General features: G+C 45.0%; 1 protein-coding gene across 1 annotated transcript in view; it reads right to left on the bottom strand.

Annotated features, from left to right (window-relative positions):
* Positions 1–16,777, bottom strand: part of RBBP8NL (RBBP8 N-terminal like) — a 54,053-nt gene that overhangs the window by 25,674 nt on the left and 11,602 nt on the right. Inside the window, exons 5-10 of the mRNA XM_066624725.1 lie at positions 14,053–14,125; positions 11,059–11,207; positions 8,553–8,635; positions 6,721–6,884; positions 4,158–4,938; positions 262–373 (exon numbers count right to left, since the gene is read on the bottom strand). Of these exons, the coding sequence (XP_066480822.1) occupies positions 262–373; positions 4,158–4,938; positions 6,721–6,884; positions 8,553–8,635; positions 11,059–11,207; positions 14,053–14,125 (1,362 nt within the window). The remainder of the gene's footprint in view (positions 1–261; positions 374–4,157; positions 4,939–6,720; positions 6,885–8,552; positions 8,636–11,058; positions 11,208–14,052; positions 14,126–16,777) is intronic.

A 16,777-nucleotide genomic window follows, 5' to 3' on the forward strand; every position in this document is an offset into this window, starting at 1 on the left:
AACAAGGTAAGTTTTTAGTAATTGCATCAACAGCACAATCCTATGTGTGTCTGCTCAGAAGTAGGTCCCACTGTGTTCAAAGTGTGATTATGCCCAGAAAAGTGTGTGTAGAATTACAGCCCAAGATGCTGAAATGCATGATGGTTTGCAGCCCAATCCACCCATCTAGGAATTGCTCTCTTAAAGCAATCCTCCAACTCACAAAGCTAAACACCATTCCCTAGTACTGTGTACCTGAAACCTCACATGCTTTTGTTTTACCTGGTTGATCTGTTGCTTCTTTCTCAGCTTCAGAAGACATCTTGGTCTCCGGACTAACAACCCCGTCACTTGAGGCTGACTTGGAGAAAAGACGGTCTTGTAATGGGGAGATCTGCAGAAGAGCACTATGAATTATCTGTCAGAAATGTCATCTAGAGACAGAAGTGTCACATGCCACCCAGCCCAAGTGGCATAGCTAGAGGGGGTGCAAAGCACTAAGTTTTGCAGGGAGCTTCACTGCAGCGTGCAAGGGGCTCCTCCCCTTCAGGGCCATTTCAGGCAGTGGGAGCAAAACAGAGGTGTACACCTGGCTCCAGAGGGAGAGGGGCTGCCTGAAAGCTACAGTGAGACTGCCTGCAAAACTTAGTGCTTTGCAACCCTTCTAGCTATACTGCCGACCCAGCCTAAAAGCCTTGATGCCATTTCAGTCTCAATATAGCAGCTTCATCTGGGGACAGGCATAATCTACAGGTTGGCAACTGTAAACGGAGGCATGAGCGCTGTCTGAAACAACATGCGCGAACTTCTGCCATCACAAAAATAAAAATTCTGTTATTGGAACAGAGTTTTGTACAATTTTAAATTACATATTTTGTTTGACTCACATGACTCATTTTTAGTGGAAGCCTTTGTGTTTTTTTTGCTCCAACTTTTTCATGATATGGCACTCAAAAAATATTTGGGAAGCAAATGTAGAGCATGTGTGGAGACAGATGCTAAGGAAAGAGGGCCAAGGAGACGGACAAAAGCATATACTTAGTGAAATCATAGTTCCATGACAGCAACTGTTACCCTGCACATGCCCAATCTTGTCTGATCTCAGAAGCTAAGCAAGATCAGGCCTGGTTAGTACTTGGATGGGAGACCGCCTGAGAATACCGGGTGCTGAAGGCTTTATACCATAGTCTTTCGAGACTGAAGGTTGCCAACCAACCATGAGATAAAAACAATCTATGAAATGTATTAGAGAGGTAATTTATTCCAGTTTTTTATGTACACAGAAATTTATTTATGCCAATTTTGTTTTTTATTTTTCCATGTAATCTGCTTTACACTACACTGAATGACTTCAATAGAAGGTGCATTACCTCGGGTAAGGTGGTCCTCTGGAAATTACTTTATCCCTGAACTGAGGCAATTATAAATATAGTTTTTCAGCAAGATGGTGCACCTTGCCACTTTCTTGCAGCACTGGATGGTTTTTAAACCAAGTTTTCCCTGACAGATGGATTGGAAGATGTGGGCCAATGGCTTGGCCAGCTTGCTGTCGATTGGTCCTCACTGTACTTTTCCCTATAGGGACATGTTTAAATTGTAGTATACTCATTCAAATCTCACTCTTTAGATAATCTTCATGCTAGGATAACTGATGTGATTAATGTCAGTGGCGTCGCTAGGGTTCACGTCACCCAGTGCGGGATGCCAGCGCATCACCCCCCATGCAGTGGGCGGGGCCCCAGATGGTGGGCGTGGTGATGTACCATCATTCTGCCCCCACTGGTTTTTTGGTTATACCTTTTGATAGAACACATTCTGCATGAAATTACGCATTGATTGATATATAACATGATGGTATTATTCCTCCAAACTGTGATTTTAGTGATTTTGGTCACTAGTGGTGTCACCCCCCCCCCAGGGTGTCAACTTACTAATACCTTATTGCAGCAGTTCTCAAACTTTTAGCACTGGGACCCACTTTTTAGAATGACAATCTGTCCAAGACCCACCAGAAGTGATGTCATGGTGGAAGTGACATCATCAGGAAAATTAAATAAGTATAAATAATTAAAGTAAAACAAATAATTAAATAAGCAGAAGCCATCCCTGGTCCACCAAATGAATTTCTTCTGTACCCTGCCTGCAATAACACCTCCTCCTCCAAAATCAGTATGGTTTTCAGCCATACCCAGTGCCCAGTTCAATTTAAGAACTTTTGTTTAAACCAGATCACTGTCATGATCCACCTGGTTTTGCAAGTCTCAAAACGGTTCACCTTATCAGCTGAAGCCTCTGTTTTGATCCTTTTTAGTGGGGGGGGGAAGGCTGCCTTCTGGAGCATTTGTTGAGCTCCGTTCCATCAGATCAGGACCATTCTGGTGGCTTCACATTCCCCTTTGCCTGGCCTGACCACAAACCAAGGCACGTTTGCTTACTCGTGAGTAAATGTGACTGTGAGGCTTAGTTTCTCTTTCCATAGGGCTCAATACTGCTTGGAGGGAGGGACTTCCTTCTCAGGTGTTTTGGGGGGCTGCATTCATTGGATCAGGACCATTCTGGTGTCATTGGATTCCTCTCAGTCTGCGCTTTCCAATGGACTAAGGCAAGTTCACCTACTCACAAGTAAATGCACGATACAGCTCACTTTCCATAGGGATCCATGCATTTTTTGTTCTCTAGTTTTTTGGCCATAACTTTTGATATAAAGAAGATATTTCACTCTGGTTTCTTGCATTGCATTCTGCTTGAAATTCTGCATCCAACGGTATATAATATGATGGGGTTACTCCTAACCACTGCAATTTTAGCACATCACCCCCCCCAGTGTGCATCACCCCTCCTGTGCACATCACCCGGTGCGGCCTACACCCCCCGCACCCCCTAGCGATGCCACTGATTAATGCCATAACTTAAACACAGCTGCAGAACATGCATGTAGACCTTCAAAATTACACAATGCTTTTTATCCATAATGATTGTGGATATGTTGGAATTTAACAATCCTAAGATTAAAGATGGTAAAACTGGAATAAATTATCTTTCAAATGCCTTTTACAGATAGGTTCTATAAGAGATAAAAACAAAGTTATTTATCATTTTAACTGGTCAAGGATACCCAGTATATTGCAAAGCAGTTGGCATAATTAACATGGCCTAAAAACCAAACCTGAGAAATAGCAGTATATCTATGGAGGATGGTTCAGAAACAGCCTAAAACTGTGGGTCGGGACCCACTGGCAGTCACAACCTCACAACCTGATTTCTGGGAGGTCACAAAGTACTGAGCAGAGCCTACAACAAAGGTAAGCACAGGTAATGGCAAGAGCAGATAATGAATTGCCTCAAATCCTGAGATTATTCAGACATCAGATAACTGCTAACTGCCCTGCAAAAGAACTCAGCAGCTATTTTGCAACTGCAGGAGCTAATTGCCCTGCATAGAAATCAGTTTCTGCAGTTTGCAAGCATGTGTAAATAAAGAGAGAGAAATGTCCGCCCGTGCTGTATCCAGCACAAGATTGAAGCCAGAATCGGCTCAGCCAGAGGCAAGGGGAAACTCTTCCCCTTACCCCTGGGTAAGCCTCCACAACCTCAATGGGTCTCCTCGAACCTGTGCCACCTCAAGAAGTGATGCAAATCTGAGGAGAACAGACAGGCTTGGAGCCGCTCCGTGCTGCTCAGGGAACGGAGTTGTGATCCAGCATAACTGCCGGGTCCCAGCCCTGCTCCCCACCTGCCTGCCCCCTGGAATGCCCTCTGCCCACCCTCCTCTTGCCCCATAACACCTCCCTCCCACTTCCTCCCTGCCCTCCCCAGATCCCTGCATCAGTCAAGCTCAGCCGACACAGCCTTATCTCTCCACATCAGCGTGGAGGCTGGATGCAGCCTCTGTGGGCCAGAGCGCGTCCCTCCGCTGGCCCAGCTGACATATGAGAAGGCGCAAATGTGCTTTATGGCATGATTGCGACCCTCCTGGGCCAGTGCAAGGGACTTGTGCTGGCCCAGGGTGCACTTAGGATTGTGCCCTTAGTTAATGCCCCCGAATAAATTATTTTTTTAAAAGCCTCATAACCTAAGTGGGTCCCAATAGAGTGTTTATAAAAGTGAGTCCCGGTTCTAAACGGTTTGGGAACCACTGGCATAAAACAAAAGCATGGCTGTGGCAATTTTTTTCTTACCAAGGACACAGCATTCTCTTCTTTGGCTTTCATAATGAGTTGTTCTGACTCTTTGCACTCGTGGAGATATTTAGCTACCTGGAGATGACTGGAGAAGCAAGTTTTCTGAAGAATAGGGTCCTCAATTTGTTCTTCACCTGAACTTCCAGCCTCCTGCTCCACAGAAGACTGTTGCCAGCTCGTTGGCTTCAAGGTCTCTCTCCCCCTTCCATAATCTGATAGGTCTAGAGGTGCTTCTATGAGGTACTCTTTCATGGGCTCAGCCTTCTCTGCTTTCTCTAGGTCTTCCCTATTAATCAAGAGCAACTTTTCGATTGTCTTGTTGGTGGCCTCATCCAAGGAGGGCCTTTCCTTTCTGCACTCCTTCCGAGCTCTTGGCAATGGAGAGAGTGATTGGTCTTGGCTGCCCTCTATTCTGGCCTTAAAGTCTTGCTGTTGCTCTTGTGTCAATAAATACTGGAGCTTCTCTTGGTGATTATGAAACTGGAGTTTGTTCTCCAGGTGACGGTCCTTCATGTATAGCACAGCGTCTGGGAGTTCCAAGATTGCTGCCTGGTCCTCCCACTCATCTTGTGACCTCGTTCTGCCTCTCATCTCTCTGGCTGTTAACAAGTGGTGAGGCAAACCTTCATCCCTGCTGCTGGAGTTACTCCGGAGTCCGAGATGGCGGAAGGCAAAATGTGGGTTCAGGAGGCAAAGTTGTTCCTTTTTAGTAGCAAACTTCAGAGTTTCGTAAGACGAAGCAATTTCTTGGCAATCAGATTTGTTGGCTCTTAAATAACTGAAATACACATCACTATTACCACTACTCAAATATTTCACGGAGTCAACATGTTTCAAATAGCTCAGGGCTTATCCTGTTTTAGGTGCCTATTTTTCACTTGTGGGAATGTTTTTTGGACATAATTTTGAGGTGGTGAAGCTCTTGACTGGGAGCTCAGCCACAATGTACAATTCTGAACCTGAATACTGCGTTGCATTCAGGCAGTGAATCAACTGTGGACAGTCTCCTTAGGGACAGCCCAGCATCCAACCTCCCTGTCTTCCTCTGGTCTCTGAGAAACACTGCTGCAGGCCTAGTTAGGTACCCTCTCTGAGAGCAGTGCATATAAATAAATGTATATTTATTATAAATAAATATGTTGTTATCAACACCTGTGTGGAGCATGAATGCAATAGTCAAGGTTCAATTGACAACATGCATAAGAAAGGTCATGGAGGTGTGGTGGAGCACTGTACTGGGATCTAGATCCATCTAAGGTCTGGCTCACACAGTCAGAGACCCTGCTTTTATCCCCACAGTGTCAGCCATTTTCAAGGATACCTCTCTTTTCATCCCCTTCCCCTAAAGAAATCTCTTGAAGGACACAACTGAAACACCTGGGGTGCAATCCTAACCAACTTTCCAGCACTGAGGTAAGGGTAATGCAGCTATGAGGTAAGGGAACAAATATTCCTTTACCTTGACGAGGCCTCTGTGACTGTCACCCAACTGCAGGATGCGGGAATGTTGGTTAGGATTTGGACCTTAGGCTAGTCCTTGGAGTTCTGGCACAGCTAGGACCAGGGCCAGCTCACAGAATTCAGTTTCATTGGTTAGTGCCTCATCTGGTGCCTGCCTCAGTGGTACAGGGGAACAGAAAATTGGGCACTCCAGACAGAGTTTATTTCAGCCTGTAGCCAGAAAATTTACTGTGATCAAGGGTATACTCGGATGGGTTTCATAAGTCAATTTGGAACACCAAAAGTCTAAATGTCACCTTTAATTAAATTAAAGTATGTGTATTACATTTTACATTTTAATACCTTTAAGGAATAATGCCCCAAAGACTGGCAATAATTTCAGTGACCTTGCATTTAGGGTTAGCCAAAAAAGCATCCTGGACAAGGTACAACTTCAGCCCACTCTTCCATTGGTTCAACTTTTTAATACTGTTTTTTTTTTAAATTGTATTTGTAGCCCCAGTTCTCTCATTTTGCTAGAGAACATTGGCTTTATTTTTTTCCCTTATACCACCATAGGTAAAGGCACTAGAAACATTTTTTTCTTTTAAATGAAAGCTGGACATTTAGGAAAGAGGCCCTGAAGATCCTGAAAGGTCTTCCTGTCCCTCCCCACCTCTATAGCTTTGGTTCTGGTGTCTGACTGGATCAGTGATTTTCAACCAGTGCGCCATGACAAATTGGTGGGCTGCAAAAGGTCTGCAGATGTGCAGACAGGAGTTTGGAGCAGAATAATTAAAAATTGCTGAAAAACTCTTCTGGGTTCTGCAGTTCTGTTTCTAGGGCAACTGTTCGTAGTAATGAATTGTCTGTCCCTCTTCCTCCATGGGTAGTAACAATTCCTTACTACAGACAGTTGCCCCGGGGTGAGGGGAAGAGTCTCCTGCAAGCCAGAACTGACAACACAAAGGACCATAGGGAAGACCATAGAGGTCAGCGTGCTGTGAGATAAAAAAATGTTGAAATTTGCTGGACTAGATGATCCTCAGGTCCATTTGATTCTAATTCTAGACAGCCCCTTTGTATGGGACAGAAGGGCTGCTCCTAAGTTTTCACTTACGCTTCAAAGCTGGGTCTTCGATCGGGCTGAGGGGATGGCGGAGTTTCACTTGGAGGGGGTGGAGTGGTGTATCCTGTGCAGTCCCTTTCCTGAGAGCAGGATCTTGAACCAGGCCTCACTAACGCAATGGCCCCATGCAATTGGTTTGCTATCCTCTGAGAACTCTAAAAATGGAAGGGAGTCAGGAAGTTCATTTATTTCATGCCTGCATTGTTCAGAGGAAAAGGGCAGCGCAAGGAAGAGGTGAAATTAAATACGTTATGCAAATTAAACATATTCACCTATATTTGCTTATTCTGCACACCTTATGTTGCTTCTGCTAGTCAAGGGAAGGGACAATGAAAGGCCCTGCAGCTCTGCCCCTTAGAGCAGGAGAAATTCTGCTCAGCTCCGCTCCTAAACATCTCAGAGTTCATCAGGCAACAGTGCCCCCCCCCAACTCAAGCCTATCTTTTGCCATCTTGAGGGCTAGAAACCTGTTAAAAATTGGAACACTGAGATGCTTGAGAGTACTGAACTCTCAGAGTACCAATTTCTAAATTTGTGCACTTCAGGCACAAAATATATACAGTCCTGACTAATTTGCACAGTGCTTCCAACCAGTGGCATCACTAGGGTTTGCATCACCCAATGCAAGAAGCCAGTGTGTCATCCCTATCCAGCCTCCTCCCATCCAGCGGTTAGGGCAATGCAGTGGGCATGGTAATGTACCATTACCCAGACTCACTGGGGTTTTTTTTTTTTTTGGCTATAACTTTTAATAGAATAGAGATATTTCAACAAGGTTTCTTCCATTGCATTCTACATGAAATTACACATCGAATGATATATAACATGATGATATTATTTGAACATATCAGCCTTAAAAATTTTTTGGCCAGTAGTGGTGTCAACCCCTGTGTGTGTGACCTGGTAAGGCCAGCACCCCTGCGCCCCTTATGACACTACTGCTTTCAACTGAATTTTTTCTCTTATTTTGTCAGACGGGAGCCAACAGCTCTAGCCCATCCATGAGGCCAACTGAAGTAGTCAGCTGACTGAGCAAACATTTGTTGACTGAGCAGTCAGTCAAGAGATTGGTATACATGTGTGCGGGTGGGGGGTGCCTATCTCTGTTCAGTTACTTACCTCCACTACTGCTGGTCCTTCTCCTTCCACTCTATGGATCGGGGGAAAAAAGAGGGGGATAGAGAGGAAGAGGAAATGTGGAGGGGAGGGGAGTGCTGAGCTAGAATATTGCAGAGTGGGAAGAGGAGAGGCCATCCCATCATTGGGTAGGGCGGGGCAGCATCTGGGACGCTATGTTAAGCATCAGCAGATCTTGGGTTGGCCTTGGGTGCCAAGCATGTTTTCATTGCACATTTGCACTTCATGTTTACACTGCAACCTTGTGACAGTAGCCTGCAGGCCTTCCCCATTGCAAGGTGTGGCGGTTCAATAAAAAAGTGGCCGGTATGGAAAGCATCAAGGAACCCTTTTCCCGCCCTTTTTCTGTTGCATACTTCTCCAGAATTCTTTTCAATAGAGAAGGGATAATCTGGCTAACGTTACACAGGGCTGCTATGTCATGTGCTGTGGGCTCCTAGCTGCTCCATTTTCTCTAAATGGTGTGATTTGATCTTGGGTCCAAGGCTCAATCTGGTCCAGTTTCATCATAGCAAGTGAAAGGCTAGGTTCATTTCAATCCTGCATAAATTATTTTTGTTTTGTTTTGCATCCTTTCTGCTAATACTTTTCATTTCTTGTTCATGATTTGGAGAATTGTCAGTATAAGGTCAAGAGGGAAACTTGATGGGGAAGGATAAAGATAGATTAACCCTGGAAGCTCTTACCGCCTCCAGACTGTGTTCTTCCTGGAGAATTCTGTTCGGGGAGAACCTGGTACCTGGAGATCTTCTTTGCCTTGGAGACTGACCTAGAAGAAGAAAGAGGAATGGCCAGGCCACTTAAAGTTCAATGCTTTCAGATGTTTCAATGTCATCCTCTAAAAGCACATTTTCACATTTCACATTTCACTTTGAATGCTAGGAATTGAGCACTCCCAACACTGGGATGATGTGCAGTCCCTTTGCTCTCTAGCAGGATTGGTGCAGGAGGCCCACAGTTCAAAGTAAGGATTTCTAGCACAATCCCTCCTGCATGCTACTGGATGGCATGTACTTGAGAGGAAGGACGATGGCTCAGTGACAGAACGCATGCTTTGCCTATGAAAGATCTCAGATTTAAGTCCTGGTATTTCCAGGCAAAAAGCATGGCAAACTTCATTGTCAAGCATGGCAAAGATCACACTCCATGGTGGAAAGAGCCTGGATGTCAGGTTTCCCTCTGGAAAAATATGGTGACAGGAAGCTCATAATTCATATCTTTGAGGGCCAAATGACATTTGATGCAGGAGACCTGTAACCAGATGGTTCAGTTATTTTTAAAAATCAAAAACAGCCCTGCAGGTGGAGGGATTGGATTGGGGCTGCTGTACGAGGGAATGGGGTGGTTCATCTTTCCTTCCTGGGCTGTTTCCCCAAATGAAATTACATTTCTGAAGCTTTCATGAGCTCCATAAGGGAAAAAGTCAGCTGCTTTTGTATCTGCCTTCCTCCACCCTGCAGAAAGATTAACAGCAGCTTCAAGGTAGGAGTGTGGGATTTTGCAGGGGAAAAGGTTAAACACCCCTTCCCCCCCCACAGCTGTTGCTGTGATTCAATCCCCCCCCCCCCCACAGCTGCTTTTATTTAAATGTTGGAATAAGCTGGGAGACAGGTTCACATTTCGTGCCTTATGCGGAGCTTGGCCCTAAGGCTCTTTGTGTAGACTGGAAAAGGAAAATGCAATGACAGCAGATCATTAAGATTTAATTGTCACACTTCTAGGAAGCAGCATTTAAGGCAAGCTTCGTAGGTCACACCAGCCATGTTCATAGACTGAAAAAAGCATAAATACCAGAGAGATGGTGTTTTTTTTTTTTTGTGTGTGTGGACAATTTGTAGATTAAGAACATAAGAAGGATCAAAACACGGAGGCGAACGCGATTGTTTTGCTCCCACTGCCTGGAAAGGCTCTGTAGGGGCCACTTGCTGGATATGATGAGGCTCCCTGAAATACTTAGTGCTTTGCACTCCCTCTAGCTACACCACTGGTTGGACCTAATATTATGAGTGTAATCAAGCGCTTTCCACATGCGCTGCCTCCGACGCATCCTTGGCATCACCTGGCAGGACAAAGTTCCAAACAACACAGTCCTGGAACGTGCTGGAATCCCTAGCACGTATGCACTGCTGAAACAGAGACGCCTGCGTTGGCTCGGTCATGTCGTGAGAATGGATGATGGCCGGATCCCAGAGGATCTCCTCTATGGAGAACTCGTGCAAGGAAAGCGCCCTACAGCTGCGATACAAGGACATCTGCAAGAGGGATCTGAAGGCCTTAGGAGTGGACCTCAACAAGTGGGAAACCCTGGCCTCTGAGCGGCCCGCTTGGAGGCAGGCTGTGCAGCATGGCCTTTCCCAGTTCCCAAAGAGGCAAAGAAGGAAGGCCCATAGCCAGGGAGACAGACCAGGGACAGACTACACTTGCTCCCAGTGTGGAAGGGATTGTCACTCCCGAATCGGCCTTTTCAGCCACACTAGACGCTGTTCCAGAACCACCATTCAGAGTCATTCGAGACTGAAGGTTGCCAACAACTAATCAAGCCATGGCATGCTAAGCGAGAAGCATGCAGCTTTGGAGGTTAGACTGGAAAATGTGGTTTCTTAGCTTCTCTGCATTCCCCCCTCCCTAGTTTAAGGGAGATAACTTTAAAACTGAAAAGTGAAGAAGAAAGCACAAATATCTTATATTTGACTTCTTTGACCTTGGTAGTCCTCTTCTCCTCCACAACACTGCAGCTGATCTGAAACTCAGACAATTCATTACTGAAGACAGTTGCCCTAAAACAGAGCTGCAGAACCTGAAAGAGTCACCTGGAAGGTGGAAGTGACATCACAAGAGGTGAAGACCATAGAGGTCAGTGTGCCATGAGAAGAAAAGCATTGAAAATCACTATTGCAATGTTCTCCTCATCTTGTTTGCTGGCATCTCATTCATGTGGTAGAGCTTCCTTATCCACACGTCATCCAGCCAACTGACCCCACAACCTGGCACTCACCTAACAGTTGCCATAATCAAGTGTAAACCAACCCTCTGGAAAACAACCTTTTCTTAGCATAAGGAGGATTCTGTATCCAATCAAGGGAGAGTTTCTCTATGATGCTGATAGGGGTTCTGGTGACCCAAACTATCCCTTCATATGTAGAAGAAACTGGGCCCAGCCCCAGAAGAACATGCCTCCTTCCAGAGAATGGCCAAGTAGTTCTCGATACCCATCTTCAAGTTCTTGGCTAGTGTCTTTCTCGGCACTTGATTTCCTGCTCCTCAAGGAAAGCAAGGGCAGTGGCAAGTCTGGCGTGGAGCTTCCTTCTCTGGGCAGGCCTCTCAGAGGCTTAGGTCTGTCCCTGTTGGAACACACAAAAAAATAATGAATGGAAAGAAGAAGTAGAACTAGGCATCACCTGCTACCTTTCTACACAGAAAAGCAGGGGATGGATCTGAAAACTTTTAGCATGCCAAGCATGTGCTCTATCACCATGTTCTGGATCCCTCCCATTAATGTGGACTACTTGGTGGAGCCCATACACTTGTCATGAGCCTATTGCAATGGCACGCATAACAAACAGTGGGAAGCTCAAGTGGAATATGAAATAAGAGGCCCTGAAGGGCAGGAGTCAAAATCTTAAAGGTTGCTTGGGTGGATCATTTCTTGCAAGATGTGTTCAGAGGCTACAGCATTTCTTACGCCCTGCCACTCAGCAGGGAAAGCGAATTTGCGGGCTGATTCTAAACATGGACTTTTACAGCCCTTCTCTGCATCACAGTTGTTCTTCCACCTCAGAAAACATCCTGTGTGCTCCAGCTGTCTCTATTTACCAGGGACAGTCTCTGTTTTCTGGTCCCTGACCCTGGTAACATCACTCTCTCTAGCTCAATGATTTTCAACCAGTGTGCCACAGCACACTGGTGTGCTGCAAAACGTTGACAGGTGTTCCATGGGAGTTTGGAGCACAGCAGTTGAAAATTACTGAAAAAACTCTTCTAGGTTCTGAGGTTTCTAGGTCTACTGCCTGTAGTAACGAATTGTCTGTTCGTCTTCCTCCACCGGCAGAGCAGCAGAGGAAGAGGGACAGACCATTCATTACTACAGACAGTTGCCCTAGAAACTGTAAGAGTCTCCTGGAAGCTGGAAGTGACCTCACAAAGTAGAAGATCATAGATGTCAGTGAACCACAAGAAGAAAAAGTGCTGGACTAGTTGGTCCCTAATGTTTTCTTGCCTTTTGAGGATGTCTTGCTTAAAATGTTGCTTGTGTCAGCCACTTAGGCTGTGCAGAATCCTTTGCCTCAGCCCCACTGAGGGGCTGAACTAAACTGAAGAGTAGCTGCCTGAGCACAGCCTGAACTAACAATTTGTCTAGTTCTTCCATTCATTTCATATTAGCCAATACAGCAGCAGTTCCCAGTGGATTGTGACCATACTTTCTAATTATCTGCTGGGAAAAACAGAGGCTTTCTGTTTTCCCACTATTATCATATTGCTCAGAGGGTATTGTGATCAGATTAATCATAGAACAAGCCTAGGCAACTGGCCAACCTCCTCATTGCCAGGGTGATTGAATGCATTCTTTATGCTAGATCTAAGCAAAGCAATAGCTCCACCTGCTGACTTAAAATTGTAAGGCAAAGGTTCACCATAAAATGCACTTCAGCACCCTTTACTGCTGTTCAACTAACACTTATGCAGCTTGAATGACACCTTATGAACAGATTGCTCGGTGATTGTGCCTTTGACTTAACCCCATAATCCTCACTTGCAACTAAAACCCAATCTAAGTTCAGACAACTGCAATCATTTACAAGAATTTTATTGCTGCCTTTCCCTCTCTCAAAAGTTAGCTTGTAAGCTAATAATAATAATGTTAAACAAAATGATTGTTAAAAAGGCCTTAATGGACACTGAACAGACATTGTAATGTAGAAAGAAAGAGCAGAGGTGTCCTCAGGGTTGGTGCCACCTGGCGCGGCGCTTACCTGTCGGTGCGAGGTGTTCTGAAAGTTTGGGGGTGATGTAGTGATACAGATGGTGCCTCATTATCCACTGGGGTTCTGGAACCCTCAGTGGATAAAAAAATCAGTGGATACCAAATGAGTGGAAAAATAGCTTTAAAGACCCACTTCTGGGTTTCCATTGTCACCCAGAATGCATCAGTATAGACACTATACCACATTCAGCCACTGGATGGGGTGAATAATGGGGTCTAATGGAATGAAATTATGGCTGAACAGCTGTAGCATCTATAGTGGTATAGCTCTTACGTCAGTGCTGGAAAGTGGGTTAGGGTTGCGCCCTATATGTAATAGACTATATGTAATATTGTTTTAAATTTAATAATAATATAATGTCTAAATTAACCATATTAAATCAATAAATGAGTGTTCCTATCTGTTATTTTGTCATGTCCCACATTTTTCCTGGATGTCATACATCTTGGGATGCCTTTTCCTCATTTGTGGTTATGACAACTGGTCACCCGGATAATGAGGCATGATCTGTATAATCATGTTGCCATTCTGTGCTATCGCATTGCTTTTAATGCGAAAGGCTCATCTCTGGACCGCCTCCGTTTGGCAATCTTTGACCTGCTCCAGGCCCAGTCGCTTTGTGTTCTCACTGGTGAGTGATGAAAACATGATCGTCTGAGAGAGTGTGAGGTGGCTGGGCTCAGAGAGGGCCAAAGATCACAGAACAGAGGCTTGGGTGATGTGTGGACTGCACCTGCCATACCCCCTAGAGATGCCACTGGGAAAGAGAGAGTAGCCAAAGTGAGTGTATAAAGGGGCACGAATGTTGGAGTAGGCAATGCATGCTGGGAAAAAATAGTGCCCTTCAGCTCTGGTACCAAAAGAGAGTGCCGCTGACCGCTGCTGTTCCCTGTCTGGTATGCTGGCTAGGATGGATCCACTGATGGGGCTTTGCCACTGCTGAGAGAAACCCCACAGCAAACACCCCTGGTTACTGTTGCACCTGCTATCTCATAACATGGGGGACCCAGTGGAGGGAGCCCAGGATCCCCTCAAACCAGGAACTGGTCCTGAAATCACCATCCCTCTTACAAGCTGCATCAAAACCCTGAGGAAGGAGCAGCTCTACAATCCCCAGCCAGTTATTTTCAGGGGGTCAGCCACTGAACTAGCCCCCTGGAATGCAAGACACCAGGTGATAAACCAAAGCTGGATGAGAGCTTACTCTGGGCTGCCGAGCCGCTTCAGTTCTTCTTTCAGGCTCTTGTTCTCCTCTCTCAGCTTATTGATTTCATTCGCTGTAATGGAGGAAACAAAGGGAATGCTGGGCTAAGTGACAATGGATGTGTTCACTGCAGTGCGCTAATGGGAGGTGATATGCATTTCAGAGCAGAAGCCGACACTCCCTAGGTAAAGCCAGTTCAAAAGAATGTCTAGTTGCCCTTCTGGATTCCTACTGATCGTTGGCATCTTTTAAATTGCAAAACGTTGTACAGCCTTTCACATGTTCGTGCTCACAACGCTCCTGTGAAGTTGGTCACTACTGCTTCCATTTTACGCATGAAGACCTGGAACTGAGAGGTAGCAATAAGCCCAGGGTCATCAAGTGAAGGTGCTGGAAAGGAGATCCAGTGTAGGGGAGAGAATGAAGGATTTGGATAAGGGAGTTCCAATTTCTTGTTAGGCCATGAAGCTCACTGGGTGGTGCTGAGTCAATCACCCTCATCCAGTCTAACCTACCTAAGAGGGTTGTTTTCAGGATTAAATAAGGTTGTTCCCATCGCTGCTACTCTGAGGACACAAGGTGGGACACAAAGGTGAAGGTAGGACTTGAACACAAGGTATCTCTTGTGGTCATTTTCCTACGTGGAAAAAAAAACACCATGGCAATACACCATATGAACAAATGTTTTATTTGTTTGGGAATGGGAGAGGTGCAATGCACCTTGCTGGCTATCTAACAATACTCAGGTTGGGAAGTGTGTCTTAACTGGGCAGTTACCAAATATTTGGTGACCTGATATCCAGTCCTGATAGCAGGCATGGCGTCAAGGGATAGCAGGCCACTTCCCCTTCCCCTATGTTGCCTACTTTTGAATGTCCACAGAAAATGATCCATTAAGGTCGTAGCTGGAACTAATTTGTATGAATTAACATGTAATTCTACAGTTATAACTTTGCCATTTTTCAAACGTAAATTATTGAAATATTTACACTAGTATAGCAGAAAGGCTAAAAGGCCAAGGAGTAAACCAGGAAGCCCTCAGTTCAAATTCTGTCTCTGCCAAGATCTCAATAGGCCCACCTCACCCCAGCACTGTCTGTTCTAGTGGCTGTCTGCTGGTATTCTTTTGCATCTTTTTAGATTGTGAGCCCTTTTGGGACAGGGAGCCATTTAGTTATTTGATTCTTCTCTGTAAACCGCTTTGTGAACTTTTAGTTGAAAAGCAGTATATAAATACTGTTAATAATAATAATAATAATAATAATAATAATAATAATAATAATAATAATAGGTGGGTCATGAGCAGAGCAATATTCCCTCAGCCTCAACTTCTCCATCTGAAAATGGGGATAACAACAGTAAGTTACCTTACAGGGTTGTTATGAGGATTACTGAAATGTTCTGAATATAGTAGTCTCCAGCGCCATACAAAAACAGAACAATAACATCAGTTAAGAACATAAGAAAATCCCCTCTAGATCTGATCAAAAGTCTGCCTAGTCTAGCATCCCGTTCCCCACAGCAACCAATCAGATACCTCCAGGAGGCCCACAAAGTGAGACGTGGACAACATATTGCATATAGCCACAATGACTAACAAAATAAAATTTATTTCCTACAGATTCTCCCACCATTTCTCTTGTTTTTGCTCTCCTAAACTAATTACACAGGCCAACACACATTTTGCTTCCTTAAACGTTACACCAATTCCTGGGTATATTTGGGATGCTGATTCCAAAAATGGCATCTGTTTTGCCCTATCACGTCTAGTTTTGAAGATATAGTATACCCTCTTTAGTGAATGGTTCACGCAGCTTCCTCGTGAGCTGCCATTTTTGGAATCGGCACCCCAAATTCACATCAAACCACCATAAAGTTTGGGGAAAGTTTTCTGACCCTCAGTTTTGTAGGCCTGTGTTATTGTAGGATCATCCCCTTAAATATTCCCTTCTTGACTACTTAACCCAGGGATCTGACTGGATGAGATGAGAAAGGATGCCCAAAAGTTTTTCCAAAGTGGCAATCAGCTGCTTTGAGGGAAGGCAATTTTCACTGGAAAAATGACACTGGGGGAAAGTGTTAGCCCCCTTCCCTGTGCAATAGTCCTGATATGGATTATCGGCTTCACTGGGGCTTGCATCACTCAGACCACAATCCTAACCCATTTTCCTGCACTGACATAAGGGCAATGCAACTTCGAGGTAAAGGAACAAACATTGCCATACCCTGAGGAGGCCTCCGTAACTGGCCCCCAACTTCAGGGTGTAGCACATGCCTCTCTGGCACAGCTATGCCAGTGCTGGAAAGCTGGTTAGGATTGCACCCTTGGCGTGTGAGGCCAGCACATCACTTCCATGATGGACCTTCTCCCTTGCAGTGGGCAGGGTAATGGGGGTTTGGTACTGGCGATGTATCATTGCCCCGCCCTGCTGGTTTTTTGGCTATACCTTTTGATAGAATAGAGATAATACAACACAGTTTGTTTCACTACATTCTGCATGCAATTCCGCATCAAATGATATATAATATGAAGCCATTATAACATGATGGTATTATTTAAAAAAAAACCAAAATTTTAAAAATTTTGATCAGTAGTAGTGTCACCCCCCTTGCGTGTCACCTGATGCAACCCACACCCCCTGCACCCTCTAACAACACCGCTATCTGGATCAAGGTTCTGTGGCTTCTTCCCCCCCCCCCATTCAAAAAGACAGAAATGCAGCCA

Source organism: Tiliqua scincoides, chromosome 4 (assembly GCF_035046505.1).
Source record: "Tiliqua scincoides isolate rTilSci1 chromosome 4, rTilSci1.hap2, whole genome shotgun sequence".
NCBI lineage: Eukaryota > Metazoa > Chordata > Lepidosauria > Squamata > Scincidae > Tiliqua > Tiliqua scincoides.